The 20,026-nt window shown below is 43.3% G+C and overlaps 3 protein-coding genes across 3 annotated transcripts; all 3 read right to left on the bottom strand.

Annotated features, from left to right (window-relative positions):
* Nucleotides 1–6,341: 6,341 nt before the first annotated feature.
* LOC147989893 (uncharacterized) lies at nucleotides 6,342–7,335 on the bottom strand. The gene is made up of 3 exons (XM_087517850.1): nucleotides 6,899–7,335; nucleotides 6,674–6,746; nucleotides 6,342–6,580 (listed from the first exon to the last, which is right to left on the bottom strand). The coding sequence occupies exons 1-3, from the start codon at nucleotides 7,102–7,104 to the stop codon at nucleotides 6,575–6,577; spliced, it is 285 nt and encodes a 94-aa protein (XP_087373976.1). The 5' UTR covers nucleotides 7,105–7,335; the 3' UTR covers nucleotides 6,342–6,574.
* Nucleotides 7,336–9,190: 1,855 nt separating this feature from the next.
* Nucleotides 9,191–9,914, bottom strand: LOC125517456 (uncharacterized). The gene is made up of 2 exons (XM_048682657.2): nucleotides 9,549–9,914; nucleotides 9,191–9,428 (listed from the first exon to the last, which is right to left on the bottom strand). Exons 1-2 carry the CDS (start codon nucleotides 9,860–9,862, stop codon nucleotides 9,365–9,367), a joined length of 378 nt encoding a protein of 125 aa, XP_048538614.2. The 5' UTR covers nucleotides 9,863–9,914; the 3' UTR covers nucleotides 9,191–9,364.
* Nucleotides 9,915–12,053: 2,139 nt separating this feature from the next.
* LOC125506618 (protein PLANT CADMIUM RESISTANCE 7-like) lies at nucleotides 12,054–19,141 on the bottom strand. The gene is made up of 5 exons (XM_087536519.1): nucleotides 19,059–19,141; nucleotides 13,947–14,044; nucleotides 13,758–13,829; nucleotides 13,389–13,631; nucleotides 12,054–12,115 (listed from the first exon to the last, which is right to left on the bottom strand). The coding sequence occupies exons 1-5, from the start codon at nucleotides 19,139–19,141 to the stop codon at nucleotides 12,054–12,056; spliced, it is 558 nt and encodes a 185-aa protein (XP_087392645.1).
* Nucleotides 19,142–20,026: the final 885 nt, after the last annotated feature.

Genomic DNA, 20,026 nt, shown 5'->3' with positions numbered 1-20,026 from the left:
CACGCGCGCTCATGGGCCGCACAAAAGGGTGCCAGCCGCCCCACACCTCGCGCATAGCAGGAACCCGCCAGATCCGGCCGCCCTGGTCGTCCGCGACCTGCCTCCTCGTGGCTCGCGGGTAATCCCGGTCGCCGGCTTGCCCGAGCCTAGATCTGGCACAGCCGCCGCGCCCACAGCTCCTACACCGCCAGAGGCCGGCGGGCGCGCTAGCCACCTCCCCGCCGTGGCGTGCCGAGCAGTGCCGGCCCGAGCTCAGCTACACGCCGCAGCGCCTCGCGCCTTCGCTTGGTGCAGCTGCCCCGCGCAGCCCACCTCGCGTGCGGGAGAGTTAGACACTAGTAGAAAAAGGGCCTTTAGTCCCGGTTCTGAAATCGGGACTAAAATGTCGGTACTAATGCCTCTCCCTTTAGTCCCGCTTCAATCCAGAACCGGGACTAAAGGGCGCGGCCACGTGGAGCTCCACCTTTAGTCCCGGTTGGTAACACCAACCGGGACTAAAGGAAATTTTATGATTTTTTTTAAAAAAAATTTGAATTTTTTTTTGAAATTTTTTGGATTTTCAAATTTCTGAATTATTTTAACCTCTAGTCTGTAATCACCACCCCTCATCACTTCTCAATTTATCCTCTAATCACCCCTCATCATTCCAAATCATCTAACTTCCCGAACGGTCACCCATCCTCCCACCCCCCCCCCAGCCTGAGCACGCTTAACTTCCGGGTTCTATTCTCCCTCGTTCCAAGTCTGCACTTGTTGTTTTCCTGACAATACTAAGATGTCAATCCTATTAACCTTCAGGAATTTTGCTTGAGCATGAAGTAACACATTTCATAGTTTTATTTCGAAACTATTGTTTTAAAAAACAATAATTATTTAGTAACACTAATATTTCTTGAATAATTAGTTTGACCATTGTTTGACCATAGTTTGACCACTGTTTCACCAGATTTGACCAAAATTGAAATAACTGAAATAATTATTTAGTAACCACACTAATATTCTAGAATAATTAGTTTGACCATTGTTTGACCACAGTTTGCCCATTGTTTGAATTTTTTTCGATTTTTTTCACTCTAGATCTTAAAAGCCCCGTAACTTTTTTTCTATTAGGTTTTTGAGGATTTTGAAAATGTTTAAAGGGGTTCCCCCCGTTAAATTTGGATGTAACTTTTCAAGTAGATGATTTTTCATATAAAAAACTTTTTCATCCGAGTTAGTATGCAAAAGTTATGCCCATTTTTACAAATTTCAGAGAGATTTTGCAAATAAAGTCAAAATTCACATTTGCAAATTTTCCCAACAACTAGACCACATATCACATGGGAAACTTATTTCCTTTTATTTTTTTGACATTTCCATCATTTTCTTTTATTTTTTTTAAAACTGAAAAGGCGATCCACGGGGGGGAGGGGGGGTATAGTTTGAAAATGGAACCTTTAGTACCGGTTCATGGCACGAACCGGGACTAAAGGTCTCATCCCCATTAGTCCCGGTTCGTGCCTCAAACCGGGACTAAAGGTCTAATCTTTAGTCCCGGTTTGAGGCACGAATCGGGACCAATGGTTGTGGGCCAGGAGCGAGGCCCATTGGTCCCGGTTCATCCCACCAACCGGGACCAAAAGGTCTAGATGAACCGGGACCAATGGCCCACGTGGCCCGGCCGGCCCCCTGGGCTCACGAACCGGGACCAATGCCCCCATTGGTCCCGGTTCTGGACTGAACCGGGACTAATGGGGTTACCCGGCCTGGACCAAAGCCCCCTTTTCTACTAGTGAGAGCCCGCCGCCGCCGACACCACACGGGCTTTGCCCGGCGGCCACTACTATTAAAAAGGTTGTTAGTGGCGCACCAGTTTTTGCTATTAATGGCGCACTATAGGTGCGCCACTATTAACACGCCACTAGTAACAAATAGTAATGGCGCCATTACTATCTGACTTAGTAATGGCATCATATAGAAGTGTGCCATTACTAACAATTTTTTTTCAAAAAAAAAATTCAAAATTTTTTCTCCAAATTTTTTTTCCAATTTTTTTTCATTTTTTCTTAATCTCGGGTCACTATGGCTTAATCTCAAGTCAAATCGCACTCCATGGTCAAACGTTCCGGAAGGTCACCCATCCACACACTACTCCAGCCCCAACACGCTGAACTTCTTAGTTCTATCCAACCCCAGCACCAGCTCACTTAACAGGCACTTGTTGACATATCTATCATATCAATCCTATTAAACCTTGTTGATGTCTAGGACTTTGTTCATGTTCATGAGTGCGATGAAATTTTGAAAAAATATTTCAAACTTCCCGGTCATATTACCTATCATATTTTAAACATTTTTTCCAAAAATAAAATTTGAAACCAATTTTTTTTCTGTTACTAGTGGCGCACCTAGCAAAATGGTGCGCCATTACTAAGTTTGAAATTTTTTCCATTTTCTCCCCTCTAGATCTTAAAAGCTCCATATTTTTTGTTCTGTTAGGTTTTTGGGGATTCTAAAAATCTTCAACGGGGTTTCCCCGATTGAATTCGGACGTAACTTTTCGAGTAGATGATTTTTCATATAAAAAACTTTTTAATCCGAGTTCGTATGCAAAAGTTATGCCCATTTTACTAAATTCCAGAGAGATTTTGCAAATAAAGTCAAAATTCATATTTGTAAATTTTCTCAACAAGTAGGCCACATATCACATGGGAAACTTATTATCTTTTTTTTGACATTTCCATCATTTTATTTTATTTTTAAAAAAACTGAAAAGTCGGTCCACGAGGTGGGGGGGAGGGGTGGGGGATGCATTTGGTGAAATTTTCGACCACCTAGAAAGTTAGTAATGGCGCACTTTGTGGTGCGCCATTACTATGTGTATGACTTGCTCAAAGTTATTAATAGCGCACTTTGTATAGGTGCGCCATTACTAAGTTTGACATAGTAATGGCGCACCTATGCAAAGTGCGCAATTACTAAGTTTGACCAAGGTTTGACCCAATCAGACACATAGTTAGGCTGGTTGTAACGGGGAGTATCATATACTAGTATCATGCATATGATACTAGTGTATGATACTACCTCCCTAATGCATAGTATCATATATTAGTATCATGTTGTACTCTATTTATTGCCATGCATGACACAAAGTAGTATAGCATTTAATATGATACGGTATCATAATATGATACTATACCCTCTTTTTCTTCATTTAATACTATGACACCTCATCAAAATTGCCTAGTTGTCATGCATGATACTAGCTATGATACTATCATTACGACCAGCCTTATGGCGCACTTTGTAAAGGTGCGTCATTACTATGTCAACTTAGTAATTGCGCACCTATACAAAGTGCGCCATTACTATGTATATGACTGGGTCAAACCTTGGTCGAACTTAGTAATGGCGCACTTTTCACCTGATGCGTCATTACTGTTTTGATTATTAATGGCGCACCTACACATTGTGCGCCATTACTATGTATAGTGCGTCCTTAGTGTTCATATTGGCTATAGTTGTTTTTCTAGTAGTGGGCGCTCATCGACGGCGGCGGGGAGGAGGGGTGGATGAGTGGCGGCGGTGCCCGGCGGCTAGGGTTAGCGCCTGGGTCGCTCGCGGGGAGCGACACGGGGCTCGTTTTTTTCTGGTGAGGATATTCTGTTATAAATAAATACATAAACGCATGAACGCTGAAGAGCTGAGTTCTTGTTTCTGCGTGTAACTTTGTGTGACCACTACTGGCGCAGTGTGCGCCGCTCAGCTGTCAACCTGATCATGATCATGCATGGAGCCGTTTGTGCCATCAGCTTATGATCATGTATGGAGCCGTTTGGATCAACTGTCTGAACAAGCCCAGTGGTGACAGTTTGACGCTGCAGCCTTGTGGATTCTCTGTCTGACAAAGTGTGTGTTGAATCAATGCATGTGCTTTCTGTTTGCTCATCGGCTGTACACTTGAAAGTCGACACAGACCTGTTGTTTCACAGCAGATGGCAGTTTGTAGATATTTCTCACTTCTTTTTTTTCTTTGATGTAAGCCAGTCCTCCCACTCCTTCTTTTTCCTGTACTCTTTCCCTTTGTTCATATTTCATGAACCCCACTAAATTTACACGACAATGCAGTTCGATATGTCTAACATAAAATGCTAGTGGTCTGCACGTCCTTTACGATTCGTGTCCTTTTTTGAAAGGTTTTGGAGTGTCATGTATAAGTGATGTTTAAGCAGACATACATGATCCAAAACCCCACACACCTTGTACTGACCGATCATGCACGTACGAGTCGCCGCTGCTACTTCATCTTTGGTGTGATCCATCAACTCATGCATGCATGGAGCGTCTGCCTCAACTGCCTCCTCAGGACAAGTAGTACCGTCTACCAGACCGTTGCTTGCTGGTGGCCGGGTTCTCGTTTCTCGGTCAAACTGTGTGTTGAACGCATGTGGCTTCTGTTTGCTCATCGGTACAAAGTTGAAACAGAGATTCTTTGTTTCATGCTAAAAAGGGTTGTTCATTCATATTTTCAATAACCAAATTATTTTTCAGGACAATAAGAAACGTCTACTAGACGTACGGTTGCTGGTGGCCGGGTTCTCTTTTCTGGGTCAAAGTGTGTGTTGAACGCATGTGGCTTCTGTTTGCTCGGTACAAAGTTGAAACAGTTTCTTTGTTTCAATGCTAAAAAGGGTTGTTCATATTTTCAAGAGTAAAATGCACTGGTGGTCATTGAACTTGTCGTGTACGCTCATTTTGGTCACTGTACTTCAGAATACAGTCAATACGGTTATTATATACGTGTTGAGGTGATTATATGGTCACTGTCAGGTCACTGTCAGATCGTATAGCTCATATTTCATCTATTTGATCGGTCAAACAATCCATATGGTACCTCCACATGATTTTTCTTTTAAAAAATAGGGGTTTTCCCCGCCCGACTTTTATTAAAGATAGTCAAGCAGCCAGGTAAAGCATCATTATACATCGCTTGCTCAAAACATGTGAGTAGCTGCGATGGATACAACCTTCGATACGATCACAATCTTTTCCAGAAGAACAAGTGCAAACAACAAAGCAGCGAGCAGGAAACAGACACTAGCCTGGTCCAGAAGATCAACGCAATAAAACCTTCCATTATTCAGTAGCTTGCTAGTGGCCTGGTTCTCAGCTTCTATGTCAAAGTGTGTGTTAAATGCATATGGATTCCTTTTGCTTGTCGGTACAAAGTTGAAACAGATCCTTTGTTTCACGCTAAAAAAGGTTGTGCATTCATATTTTCTATAACCAAATGAACTTTGATTTTGCTAATTCTCGGTTGGCTAAGATTACAAACTGTGTGAGTCGAATTTTGATGGGAGAGGAGCGAAGCCCCAAGGCCGAGCTAGGGGCGCCACGGTGAGTGGCAGCAAGGCGAGGGGACAATAGCTAGCAAGGCCGAGAAGGAAGCAAAGCCAGAGCTGGCGGTGATGCATCTCACAACAACGTCCAAGGCGGAGCGTGCTCGAGGTTGACGGGTGCAGGTGGGGCAGCCTTTTCGTTTTGACCTCTGACTGGATTAAACGGATCGAACCCCGAGCTGGAGACAGGGACACCATGGCGAGGCATGGATAGAAGCTTGCCGGAGGTGAGGCAGGGTGGAGGCAGGATGCCACGTCAATTTGTTCTAACATTTTCTACCCGCTTTTCCACAAATTAACCGGACATCTCTCTTCTATTTTGTTTAACAAAACGAGTCCTCAGGTCCGACTTAAGAAAAAATAATATGTGAATAATAAGTTGACTCTGTCATGGTAGCATTAATTACTAGCCAGCGTACGAGGCGTTATTAGCTAATGTACGAGGTCATCTCCTGGGCGTATGGATGGATCCATATGTGGTTGTTACTCAGTCATGCGGAAGTCAAGGAGTATATGGCCTACATGTGCAACCGTTGAGAGACGGTGACACGGGATACTTTCAACCGATTTGAATGACGGTCCAACAGTAGGATAGGTGTCTAGTAATCTAGTCATATTTTCGGCTAGCTGTGTCAGTTTTTTTTCTTCATTTTATTCAGCTTTGCTTGAGAATTTATATTGAACTACGTACTTTGGTGCTACTTTGTTTAATAAAATGGCTGCGTGAGGTAATCCTTCTTTTTGAAAAAATAAAGCTAATGTAGCCTCCAGTTTTCTACCCCAATCGGTTCCTCGCTCGTATCCCTCTTTGTTTTCTTACATTTTTCTATGTCCTTCCCATTTGTATTTCTTTATAGTTGTGCAGCTATGCTCTGTTTAATCTGTTGATCCTAAAGCACAACAGAGGTCCTCGACTTAACGAAAATTGAGCAGAAGAAAAACAAATAGATGAACAACGAAATATTTTCTTTCTCGAACCCAAAAGATTACATAATCCAAGATACACAGCCTAAATAATAGGCCACCGGACACGCTCCCCGAATGGGCACTACAACAAAATAAAAAGCGCCTAATGTATTCTCGCTGAGAGGAAAGAAAAGAGGAGCTCCATCGCCAATCTCCACTGACTGGGCATGCAACCACCACTGAGCATGCAGTGAGCCCCGTGAAAGCTCACTCACGTCAAGTACGTGCTTCTACAGCTGAGAAACAATTAGGCAAAGGTCAGTAGCTTACATTTGCGATCTGAAATCTGAACCAACGGATGAGATAGGGAGGGGCAAAATGTGCGTTACCTCGGATAGATTGGCCTGCGGATCTCCCACCTTCTCCAGGGCCGAGACAAGGTTTTTCGTGGCGAAAATGATGCTGAACAAGTGAAGATCGATCGCAAGCTTAGCCAGAAATTTATTAAATCAAGCAAATTAAACCACACGGCTGGCTCGAGTGTGTGCTTTGTGACGATGAGTTGGAGAGAGAGAGAGAGAGAGAAAGAGAGAGCGAGAGAGAGAGAGGCATACGGTTCGTAGTCGTCGCCGTCGAGATGGAAGTGGCTGTCGCCGACCCCGCCCTCACCGATGAGGCGCGTCGAGATCGTGATCTTCTCCCCCGAGTCGGCAGCCGGGTACCGCACCGTCATGATCACCTTCTTGCCGACCTTCTTCCCTCCAGACGGATCGGCAGCCACGAGGCCGGTGAGGAAGGTGAGGTGGTAGAGCCGAGCCATGGCACACTAGAGACGGACGGACTGAGGAATGCACACAAGCTACTTCAACTGCGTGAACTAACTGTGGCCGGCCAAGCGGACGAGACAAGCATATATGGACCGGATAGGTAAGAGCAGATGCGCGTGAGCTGCGTGACCTACCGCGGATGCATAGTTCCCACTACCACTATGGGTTTCAGGGAGGGACGTTTGTGTTCTACCGTGGATCCCAATTGTGATTTTAGGGCTCTTGTTGCTGCGTGTAACTTTGTATGACCAGCCACGCAGTGCGCGCCACTCAACTGCCAAACGAATACCAGCAGTGCATGTGCATGTGCCCAAAATGAATTACCACAGGCAGCAGCAGCATCAGTGCAGTGCGTGCCCCAATCTACTCAGCCGTAGTGTTGCAGGGCGTGATCATGCATGTACCAGCTGCTACCAGCTCTTGCAAGTGCTAGTTCAACGTGGGTGTCATCAGCAGCAGCTTATGGTCATGTCATGGAGCCGTTCGCCTCAACTGACATTTTGACTCACAGAGTGTGTGTTGAATCAATGCATGTGCTTGCTCAGTCACTAGTTGGAACTTGGAAGTTGAAACAGACGCCTTGTATCCTTGTTTCACAATACAAAGCTCTCTTTTGAGGGAATCACTGTAAAAGGTTGTCTGTAGATGTTTGTAGTATGTACTATGTAGTTTAATTTGCACTCCTCCGCTCACTCCTGTGAGATGTTTTAAATATTTTAATATAAACTACATACAAACTGAAATGAGTAAACAAATACAGTACAAGTTGTTTATATACACCCAATTTTTGAAAAACTGAAACTTCTTATAATTTGGAACGGATCAAGTACTAAGATGATTTTTCATTATTTTTATATTTGATCTAAACCACCCCTCTCCTACCTTTCTATCCTTTCTTTTTTCCTACACACATTATTCCTTTAGTGTGTACATATGCATTTCATGTCTCTTGTATATATGTGATTTAATAACTGCTTAACTAACATTTCAGAATATGATGTTGATATTTCTAACCAGCACAAGATATTATAGGAACATGCTAGTAATTTTGCACAAGGATTTACGGCACGCAAGTGCGAGGGCAATCAGGTCCCTTGTGCCGGCTTTTAATTTTGGCTTCCAATTTGCAAAGTTCTAGATCTCTTAAACAAAAATTCTAAATTAAGTTTTGTATTCATAATTGTGTTTCTCGTGACCAGCACATTGAAATAAGATCCATTTTAAATATATTTTAGTGACTTAAAAAATAGGTTCAGTTTCAATGTTGAAACTTAGTACGAGTGACCGATCAAAATCAATTATTTTGTGTCTATGACCGACAGAAAAAATTGCTTAAATGATATCTCTGAAACTTGTTGAAACTGGGCATTTAAATGCAAAAACTGTAAGTTTTATTGTTGAAACTTAAATCTTTCCGAGGGATGTTCTTGTTTTACTGTGCCTTTGTGAGGGATTAAATTACTTCGCAAATCGCGAGCCAAATCGAGCAGGCGGCGGGGCTTGGCAGGTGATGAGTGCCCCCGCAGTTACTTGTCCCCCGAATTTCCGTGGTATTCTGCACATCATTTACCAATCACTGGCGCTACTTCAACTTTGGTTTGAGCCCTCAACTGTCTCATGTCATGAGAAGTACCACTACCCGAAGTGTGTTAAATGCATGTGACTTGTAGTTGCTCGTCAGTACTCGGTACAAAGTTCAAACAGATTCTTTGTTTCACGGTAAAAGGGTTGTTCACTATTTTCACAGCGCATAAAATTCTTTACTCACTCATTATTTTTCTTTTATTCATGGACCTCCATCATGTTTCCCTTTTTCTTTGCTGCATGTACAGTTGTCTTTGTTGTGTACTACCTCCCTCCCATAAAACTTGACATTCTGAGATTCAAATTGTGTCCCCCAAAACATGTCATTATCGCTCTTTACATGATTTCACATTTGCTTTACCAAGATCAACATTCTAGAAGTAATAGGAGATCTTTCTAAATAACCAAATAAATTTTTACAGGAATTTGCACGAGTGATCCGCCCCTTTATATTAGGAAACAAACGAGCACAATCTCAAATGGAGAACAGGCCACACCGCACAATAAACCACAATCGCTGCAACTACTAGATGATGAATTCAATAATATTTCCGAGGACGAACTCTACTGGCCGCAACGCCATAACAAGCTACTAAAACAGATTAGCAAAAAAACAAGCTACTAAAACAGGCAAGTGATACACGACAGCCACTCCTTGCACCAATGCTCCTAAAGATCATCGTTCGCCTTGGACGTGTGAGCTCGAGAGTGGAAGGCATCCACAACGATTCTTCTGCACCCCAGAAGCGAAATTCAATATCCATGGTGAGTGCTAGCAAGCAAGCAGCGCAAGTAGAGCAAAGTTCAATAGTATGTGGACATGGATGTGAGGACTGAGGAGGGTGCAACATACGGATGTTCGTCGCCAAACTCAATGCGGCCGTCGTAGCCGGCTCCGCCGCCGGTTTTCTCCGCACCGCGGGCTGACATGCGGTTCAGAAACGCCGACTCCTCGTCGGTGGCCGGCCGGATCCTGAAGCCTTCACCGGACCCTTGAGCCTGGTGCTTCTCCGCCCAGCGGTCCAGCCACTGCGACTGCTCCTTGGTTGGGTACCGCACGCGGATCCTGATGCCTCCTTCCTCTTGGTCCGCGGCTGCTGCCGAGGCGGCGGCGGCGAGGCTAGCTAGCAGCAGGAGGGAGATGGGAACGGAAGACAGGCGTGCCATCTCGCTTCTTTGGCTCACTGATCTTACGGAGAGTTGCTCTGTTTCAACTGAAATGTGGCCTGGCCTGGATGGTCTATAGAGAGAATTCCTTATTTAACACTGGCTTAAACTTTTATTCCCTATTTAACACTGGAAAAATATTTCTTCCCTATCTAACACAGCCTTTAAATTTTGTTTCCAATATAACACTTTCATCTTTTTTGTGTGCAAACAATGTTAAATGACACGTGAAATGACAATTCTGCCCTCATACATCTATTCAGTTTTTATTTATTTATTCCGGTGTCCTATTTAAGGGTGGAATCCATGGTTAGTGTAACAGAATGGTGTCATATTCCTGGAGATCACACGTACGCTAACTCCCTACTGGATGGATTTCTTAAGCTAGCATGCACACAGCACACGCACGTATAAAACAATATGGCCGCCGGCTTGCTTGATTGACGGCTCGACTAGACGAAACACGCACACGACACAGGCGAACAATACGAGGACACGCCGAGTTGATTACAAAAGGACTGTGTCATGCCTTTGGATTTATTTTTGACCATGTCGTGCCTTGGGATTTTTAATTGCTAGTATTTCTGATTAGGGTCACGGTTTAGTGTACCTATATATCAGGTGCCAACACAAGCTAGCCTTTTCAAAGTATCAAACTCTAGTTGTATATGAAATCAATGCATACACATGTATGCGTACAAGACACGGACATAGACGAGTTGGGTTTAATTCCAACATCGGTGTTCTTGTGCAAGCGGATTGTGGGCCGGGTGAAGCCAATGAGAATGACTTTGACCTGCCTTAGGTCCTTCTAGTGTCAGGGGTAAATTTGTCATTTCACATGTCATTTAACACCATTAGATCAAAAAATGTACGGAAGTGTTATATTAGGAACAAAATTTAAAGTTGGTGTTATATAGGGAAGAAATATTTCTTCGATGTTAAATAGGGAAACAAAATTTAAAACAGTGCCAAATAAGGAATTCTTTCATGGTCTATATATGGACGATGGTGCAGCGCTTAGTGTTGCACTGCTACTACTGTTTAGTGAGTCGTGTTGGTAATAACATTTGTACTTTTACCCGAGATAGTATAAAAAAAAGGACTTCGTTACAAATCTGATGTCAGATTTTTTGATGGCATATCGAACTTTTTCATGGCAAATTATGCTGTTAGAGGATGACGAGTTCAGTTGGCAAACATGGCAAATTCGCCTCGGCTCATTTTTTATTATAAAATTGCCGTACTTGCAAACTAAATTTACTGTCATCGTGGCAATATAAATTGCCATAAAAACATCAGACTTGGCATGCCTAAAAATCTGACGTCAGATTTTTAGTGTTTCCATGAAAATTTAGGGACATCTATTTATCACTTGCTTTTAAAAATATCGATTTTTCAAGCCACTGGATGGAAATCCCACAGCTAGCAGTGTGTCTTCCTCCTCTAGCTACTTGTGGTGGCGCTGCCACTAACGCCTTGCTGCCCCACCCTACACATGCCGCATTGGTTATTGGCCACCCCTCAAAGCCCTGCCAATCTCCGGCACCGATGTCGGCCCCAGCGATTGCATCCTGCCTTGCCCCCACACCATCAACCCGGTTCCTCCCCTCTAGTGGCGACATCATGATGAGTCATCTCATCCCCGCCTCCAATGAGGTCCTAGCGAGCCTTGTCGGGGAGACCGCAGCCGGTCTGGCCTCCCATCTTGATCTCGGGCTACATCTTCTTCTTCGTCCAAACCGATTGACGTCAGGTGAACTATTCAGGCAATTGGGATTTAGCCATTTTTAGCTTAGACCATGCTAAAACTATGAGGGTATTTCAAAACTTAGGAGTTCTTTCTTGGCGTGGTGACCAAATTACAAATTTGAACTTACTGGAAAAGTTTAGTACAAACGACCCTATTCATAAGTTTAACCCCATCTAACCCTTTTGGGAATGCTACACGCCATCGCATTTCCTTTGACCCTATATGATGTAAGAGCATATAGCACATAAAGAAGGCATTGATACAATTATACCGATTCGAATATCTATGGAAACAACTCATATGGTGGAAGGCGGACACACATACACTCGATCATAAACATAATCTGATGACACGACCGGCGTAGAAGCTGGCATGCACTGCGTGCAGTAGTCGACTAATAAGCATGCAGTAGTCGACTGATCGGAAGATGCGGACGCACTAACGAGTCATCCCTGGGTTCATCTGGGGCGCGGCGGTCGCGGCGCCGTTCTCCTGCCATCCTGTAGAGCCGACACGAAAGTTGATTAAAACAGGCACTGCCGCATCGCCCGGTGATAGGTACTCCCTCCATTACATTAGAGATGCACTGTATTTTATAATACTTTGTATTATCCTGAAACTGCTGGCACGTTGCTACTTTCTATAGTTAGTTACGGGCATCTCCGAAAATTGCATTGGGAGCTCGGTCTCCAAGGAGGCCATTAAATTCAAATTTCAAATTTCATCAAAATTCTTATTTTTTACATTTCAAAAAAGTCTGAAAAAATACAGATATACATGAAGGGATAACACATATGTGTTTAAATTTTCAGGGCAAAATACGTTGAAATGAGGGCTGTGTAAAAAAGACAAATCTGGGCTTTTTAACACATGATACTATTCCTCCTCCCAAACCATGTATTTCATCCTGAAATTTTACACACATACACATAACATCCTTATTTACATGCACAAATGTTTTCAGATTTTTTTGAAACCGAAAAGTTTGAATTTTAAATTTTTCGAAAAAAAACCCTCCATAGAGGCCGAGAGCCAAATGTCCATTCTTCAGGAATCTCCAACTATGACCCTTAAATAGACCATCATATCCGTCGGAGAACCGGTGGGTATCAGTCCGCGGACAATGATGTGGGAGAACGTCATCCAATGCTTATTCACTAATGATCCAATGCTTATATATTTATTTATTTGATATTCTAGATAGTAATATGTTTTATATATTTTTGGTCAAACATAAATAACATCTTATCAAGGGAAACTGAAACTAGAACTTCCAATATTTTGGAGCGAAGGTACGTAGTATATGTAGTACTAAAAAAATAATATCACTATAGAAACTCTCTTGCGAATACGAATTCAAAAATATAATTTTTGTGTCATATAATTATAATTTTCTGCTAGTGAAATCCTACTGCCAAAGTTTGGTCGAAAATACAAGGGAGGTTTTAAAACTCGGACGAAGAAAGTACTGTTTAGTGCATAATCAACCGTTTTATCAAAGAAAATAATTAGAGGATTGACGTCTTCAAAGAATTCATGAAGTATTTGTCACTTTCATGTTGTGTCTCGTATAGTGACAGGAGGGAGTCACTGCTAAACCACCTCAATATTCCTGTATTAGTATGTTTCTTGTGTGACATAAATTGTTCGTACTTACATCATATTAATTATAATATATTGTATGACTTACTCCGGCGATATAGTATAACGCAAATCTTATACGTTATGATATTGTAAATGTTTGTCAAAGTCTGGTCCGGCTAAGTGAAATACGTAAAGAGAGAGCAGGATGGATTGCTTCACCGGCGCTCATGTCGAAGCCGCGGCTCTTGAGCTCGCGGTACTCCTGGCAGAGGGCGCAGGCCTCGCAGAACATGTGGACGCAGCGGTCGGGGCAGGGCTTCTCCTGGAGGCCATACTGTTCCCGCAGCTTGGAGCGGTAGTAGCAGGAGTAGAGGCAGCCCAACCCTGCAAACCAGTTGAGCAGCAGATACCCGGTCCCGCTCAGGCAGCAAGCTGAGATCGTTCGTTGCCGGATCAATACCAAGACCATGTCATTCAGCAATTAACAGAGGCATACCGAAACATAAAATACTGCTAATCGTCAGATCGTGGAGGTTTAATTAAGACAAATGGACTGACATGTGTCTCCCTTGTCGACGATCGCGGCGATCCTCCCGAAGGTGACGCAGGGGCAGAAGAAGGTCAGGCAACCTGCAGCACAGCACAGGTGGTAATGAGCCCGGCCGTCGATCACACTTGAGAAACCACAACGAGGCACGCATGGGAACCGAAAGCATGACCAGTAGAACGGGAGGGGAGAGCTCTTACAGCCGCCAACGTCGTCGAAGCAGCCGCACAGGCCACTGGACCAGGACACGGTTGCGCAAGCACCAGTGTGCACCACACGGGGTGACAGAGTGCTCGCGCTGGTTTATTGCGGGCTCTGCCCGTCGTATGAGTGTGGGAGCGCATCATGGGCGCGTCCACAGCGGGCTGGACCATGCGCAGGAGTGGGTGTTGGCGTGGGGGTCGTGGCCCAACGCTGGCCCGGGTATAAGATCGCCGCAGTGATCCTTGTAATGGTGTGGGGTGTGGAGTTTGAGCTCCGGAAAAGCTGTTCGAGCAGCGGGCGTTTGTGCGCCGGAAAAACCATTGTGTCCACCGTGCCATCTCTTCCTTCTTCTTCCTTTGGTTTGAACCGGCGAGAGAGAGTGAGAGTGACGGGAGGGTGAGCTAGGGCAAGGTTTCGGCGCCAACACAGCTATCCTCAGAGCGATGGTACGCAAAGCTCTGCACACCGACATTATCCATCAACTCGTCATCGCACGGTTAAGATGCTCAACGACATTGGACCGTGCACTCTTGTAGCCCGTAAAGTCAATTGAGAGCTACTCCCTCCGTCCTTGATATAAGAGCATTTTGACACTAAATTAGTGTAAAAAAACGCTGTTATATTATGGGACAGAGGGAGTACAAGAAAAGGCAACTAGCAAAGGGAGTGCTAGTGTGGCACTCCTTATCTTACTTGGTAAGAGCATTTTCAGCCACGTATCCTTAATTCGATTCCCTCAAACGTTCACAGACACATCCGGTCAGTGGCCGGGCGTGTCTATTTTGAGCCCCTGTTTGTCCATCCGCGCAGCCATAATTTTTATTTTCTTCCTCATATGTCCGATCAGTTGCATGTGATAGGTGGAGATGAAGAGAGAGAAAGAAAAAATAAAGAAAGAAAGAGAAAAGGTGGTCCGGGATGGGGCCGCGTCCTACGTGGCGGATTGACCGGACGCGCCCAAGCATGTTCGGGAGCCTCTTTTTTTTAAAGGAGGATGACCCCCGGCCTCTGTATCAATTGATGCATGCAGTCATATTATTAAATAAAAATATAACAAAGTCTTAAGGTTCAAAGAAGCTCATAAACGGAGCAGTAGCCGAAAGAAAAAAATCTGAAAAGCCTCACCTCCGGCGATATAGAACTGAAAAGTGCCACATCCGGCAATAAAAAACAAGCTATGATGCCTACACACCTAGCCTATTATTAGCTCGTCACCCAAATCGGGTAAAGATAGCCCGTGCGACCGTCTCCCAGCGGTTGCACCCAATAACCAAAAGCTCCCTAAAGTTCGCACGTGTGAGTAAGAACCACATACGGATGCAAGCTATAACTCTGTAGATAACCTGCAAAAAATTAGTGAATTTTGTCCCATTAAAAATCATATCATTCCTAGTGTTCTATATAGCCCAGAATAGTGCACATATTCCTATCCAAATATATTTAGCTATGTATGTTCATTTCATTAAGCCACGTCCCAAATAACGTATTTATGATCCATGGGGGGTGAACGTTAAAAGCTATATGAATTGACCGCCAAAATAATTTTGCAAGAGGACATTCAAGAAAGAGGTCTTTAATCATTTCATTTTGATCACAAAAACTGCACCTGGAGTTACCAATCTAATAACTTTTCACCAAGTTATCTTTGGTTAGAATGATTTCTTTATGGACGAACCACATAAAGATTTTAAATCGAAGCGGAACTTTAATATTCCAAATGTGCAAAGACCTCGACGATGGCCCGGAATCAATTAGGTCTGAATACATGAATTTCACTGAGAAGATTCCGTTCGTGGTTAACTTCCAGCGAATTGTATATGCCTGATCGGATATAGGTGAACATCCATCAACCTACAGACTAAGTGCAGCCAAGCATTCCAACGTTCCCCAACTAAGGATTTCCTAAATTGGATATTAAGCGGTATCGAGTTTAATACTGTGGCGACATAATCCTCCTTACGTTGCACAATATTGTATAAGAAGGGATATTGCAAAGCCAAAGGCGTCTCCCCTTGCCATGTATCCTCCCAGAGTCTAGTAGTGGTCCCATTACCAACTAGGAACTTCACCCGTTGGAAGAAAGTTACTTTCATCCTCATTAATCCCTTCCAAAAGAGTGGGTCCCTTGGCCTAGCGGTGACCTGGGCCAAAGTCTTAGAGTGTAGATTCTTATTCCGCAAGATTTGTACCCACATACCATCAGTCTCAATAGATAGTCTGTATAGCAGTTTGCTAAGAAGACATCTATTCTTTATCTCTAAATTTCTTATCCCTAACCCACCCTGATCTTTTGGTCTACAAATGATATCCCATCTAGCCAATATGTACTTCTTGGCCTCATCACTTTGCGAAAAGAATCGGGATCTATAGAAGTCAAGTCTTTTCCATACCCCTACCGGCACCTCAAAGAAAGATAGAAGGAACATCGGCAGACTCGTCAAAACCGAATTTATCAGAACCAACCGACCTCCGTAAGACATTAGCTTGCCCTTCCACCAGCTCAGTTTCTTTTCAAATCGATCTTCTATACATTTCCAATCATTGTTCGCTAAACGTCTATGATGAATTGGGATCCCTAGATAACTAAAAGGTAAGGGTCCCATTTTAGAATCGAACAAATTTCTATAGTCATCTTGTTCCTCTTTGGCTCGCCCAAAGCAAAACAATTCACTTTTATTGAAGTTAATTTTGAGCCCAGGTAGTTGCTCAAAAAGGCATAATACAAGCTTCATATTCCTAGCTTTTGCAAGATCATGTTCCATGAATATAATAGTATCATCCGCGTATTGTAGAACGAAGACACCCCCCTCTACAAGGTGGGGGACGAGTCCTCCTACTTGGCCACTCTCTTTGGCCCGACCAATAAGTATTGCCAACATAGCCGCTACAATGTTAAACAGCACAGGAGACATGGAGTCTCCCTGTCGTAACCCCTTACGTGTCTGAAAATAATGTCATGTATCATCATTGACTTTTATTCCAACACTACCTTTCTATATGAATGAATCCACCTGAGATCTCCAAGAGTCGCTGAGCCCCTTCATACATAAAGCTTGCTATAAGAAGGGCCGTTTGACCTTATCATAGTCTTTTTCAAAATCCACTTTGAAGATCACACCATCTAGTTCCTTCGTATGGATTTCATGCAACGTTTCATGTAGGAGCACAACCCCTTCAAGGATGTGTCGTCCTGGCATGAAAGCAGTTTGAGTTGGTTGCACAACCGAATGGGCAATCTGTGTCAACTTGTTCGTGGCAACCTTTGTAAAAATCTTAAAGCTTACATTGAAAAGACAGATCGGTCTGGATTGCTCAATACGAATAGCCTAAACCTTCTTTGGTAATAGCATTATTTTTCCAAAATTGAGGTGAAATAAGTTTAAGTGACCATCGAACAAATCATGGAACATAGGCATAAGATCTCCCTTTATGATATGCCAGCATTTCTGATAAAATTCCGCCGGAAACCCATCCGGCCTAGGGGCTTTATTATGCTTCATTTGCGTTATTGCATCAAACATCTATTTCTTAGTGAACAGGGCAGACAACACCTCATTCTCTTCTAAGTTAAGTTGAGGTATGTCCCCGATTGCACTCTCATCTGGAGCTACGAAACTTTCTTCGGGTGCTTCAAAAAGCTTCTTATAATACTCAGAGATGTACAATTTTAGGTTCTCATGTCCTACAATTGTACACTCATCTTGTTCGAGCTGAATTATCTTCTTCTTTCTATGCTTCCCATTGGCTACCATGTCGAAGAACTATCTATTATGATCTCCTTGGACGATCTTAGAAACCTTTGCTCTAAGCACCCATTTCATCTCCTCGTCTCTCACAAGGGTTTGTAACTTCTTCTCGGCCTCATTCTTAATATCTCGCTCAGACATATTAGGAAGGGTGTGGACTCCTCTTTCAAATCAAGTTCATTAATAATTTGTGTCAGTCTCTCCTTTTCAACTTTGTAAATACCACTTTGGTTTTTGGCCCATCCCCTCAAGAATTGGCGCAAATGTCTAATTTTGTTTTGCCATCTTTCCACATGAGAAGTACCACCAGACTCCCTAGCCCATTCTGTCGCAATGAGCTCCATGAAGCCCTTCCTCTCAAACCATCCTAGTTCAAAAGAGAAAGTATTTCTGTTGCCCACATGGGTCAATTCCCTGGAATCAACCAGCAGTGGGGCATGGTCAGAAATGGCCCTCTGTAGAGCACGAACCGTTACCAGTGGAAATTTATGTTCCCACTCAACACTAATGAGAACCCTGTCCAATTTCTCGTAAGTAGGAATTGGCAAGGAATTAGCCCACATGAATTGTCTACCAGTGAGGTCAATCTCCCTCAAGTTGAGACTTTCAATGATGGTATTAAACATGAATGACCACCTTCCATCGAAATTTTCATTATTTTTCATCTTGTCTTCTAATGATATTGAAATCTCCTCCAACCATAATGGGCAACCTTTCATCCCCACAAATTGTCACTAAATCTACGAGGAAGTCAGGCTTAAGCTCTGGTTGCGCCGCACCATATACGGCCACCAAAGCCCATCTGAAGCCATCAATTTTTGATCTTACACAAAATTTGACAGCAAATTCACCGTGAACCACATTTAGCACCTCTAAAGTTTCGCACTTCACCCCAAGTAGGATCCCTCCAGATCGCCCTCTTGGAGGTAGACAGTGGCACTCAAAATCAACCCCACCTGAAATGGTGTTGAGAAACTAGGGAGTGAAATTATCTCCACCCGTCTCTAATAAAGCCATGAAATCCAATTTTTGCTATATCGATGTATCACTAAGGAATCTTCTTTTAACCAAGTCCGCTAGACCTCTACTATTTCAGAATATTTCTTTCATATTTCATCATGGATTTTTTTCTCTTTTGTTTAACTCTCGCACTCCTACGCACCGTCGATGTAGGATAAACCCTCCTCTTCTAGGTTCTTTTTAGTTTATACTTCATCCACTGGTGCACGTCGATCCTAAACAAACGGTTTTTAACCCCTTTCTGCGACGCCATATGGAACCGTCTCCAAGTGAGTGTGGGGATAGGGGGGTCCTTCCCACACGACCCAGAAACCGTCGGGGATAGGGAGCCTTGATGCATACAATTGTCCTTGTATAACCGTTTCTGATATCTCGAATATCTCAAATGCTTCATCCTTGCCACTTGTTTGTGCTTTCATTGCCATCGTAGTCGGAGTTTTGTGGTTCTGCCTAAAACCAGGCAGATTCCAGGCATGGCAGTTTTCTAGGTAGATTCTAGGCACGGGAGATTTACGATGCCTGACATATCCCAAACAGTTCATGATTATAAACCGTGTACTATAGGTAGACAATCACGTACATTTAGTTTTCCTGCACCGTATGTGATAGTGTCTGACATCACACACGCTTTGCAAACGGCAACTATGTGCATGCTTGCACACGTTTCCTCTCTGTGAACCGTCTCAGATTATGGTGTATATCGCAAACGTTTGTGTTTTACCAACCGTGTGTGCCGTAATGACCTACACAACGTAATTTCGCCCTAATTTAATTACTGCTATTTAAAATTGTACCCAATTTAAACTTGAAACTAGGCTATAGCTTTATTCATATCCATCAGGTTCAAACAACCAATGCATTATTCGATTCATAGATACATATGTTTAAGAATTACAAAAGCACCAAATAAAGAATGATGTATCAAAGTTCTATACTTGTAATATTACAGATGATAAATAAAGAGGCGACAGATATTCCATTTGTTGAACAAGGTGAAGCGGAATGGCCCTATTGTGCTCTCCTGGATGCAGAAGGCATGCAAGACTCTAGTCCAACCCCCTGTGATGGCCGGCCGCCAATCATGTAGTTTGAGAGGTACTTTTGAGTAAACTGCTTCAGGATCCACTGCAAAAGAAAAAAGATTCAGATATTGTCATCTAACACAACTCATTACGAGCAGTAAAAAGAAGGCTATAGGGTTCTTACTTACCATTCTGCAGTTCACTGTTGTCTTGCATAAAGCGTAAACAAATAGTTCGATTGACATCTTTTGACCCATTTTAGTAACAATCTTTATCAGTTTCCTCACT

This window comes from Triticum urartu, chromosome 1A (genome assembly GCF_056163025.1).
Source record: "Triticum urartu cultivar PI428250 chromosome 1A, HENAU_Tu73, whole genome shotgun sequence".
Lineage (NCBI taxonomy): Eukaryota > Viridiplantae > Streptophyta > Magnoliopsida > Poales > Poaceae > Triticum > Triticum urartu.
This window is presented reverse-complemented; position numbering and strand designations above follow the sequence as displayed.

What these genes read in the sequence shown, in the direction of transcription:
- LOC147989893 (XM_087517850.1), bottom strand. Translation starts at nt 7,104, where the DNA reads ATGGCTCGGCTCTACCACCTCACCTTCCTCACCGGCCTCGTGGCTGCC. An exon ending in GACGGCGACGACTACGAACC is followed by an intron (nt 6,747 to 6,898) that starts GTATGCCTCTCT and finishes TCACTTGTTCAG; the next exon opens with CATCATTTTCGCCACGAAAA.
- LOC125517456 (XM_048682657.2), bottom strand. Translation starts at nt 9,862, where the DNA reads ATGGCACGCCTGTCTTCCGTTCCCATCTCCCTCCTGCTGCTAGCTAGC. An exon ending in GAGTTTGGCGACGAACATCC is followed by an intron (nt 9,429 to 9,548) that starts GTATGTTGCACC and finishes TCTGGGGTGCAG; the next exon opens with AAGAATCGTTGTGGATGCCT.
- LOC125506618 (XM_087536519.1), bottom strand. Translation starts at nt 19,141, where the DNA reads ATGGCAATGAAAGCACAAACAAGTGGCAAGGATGAAGCATTTGAGATA. An exon ending in ACGGTTATACAAGGACAATT is followed by an intron (nt 14,045 to 19,058) that starts GTATGCATCAAG and finishes GCAATAAACCAG; the next exon opens with CGCGAGCACTCTGTCACCCC. An exon ending in CCATCCTGCTCTCTCTTTAC is followed by an intron (nt 12,116 to 13,388) that starts GTATTTCACTTA and finishes TCGGCTCTACAG; the next exon opens with GATGGCAGGAGAACGGCGCC.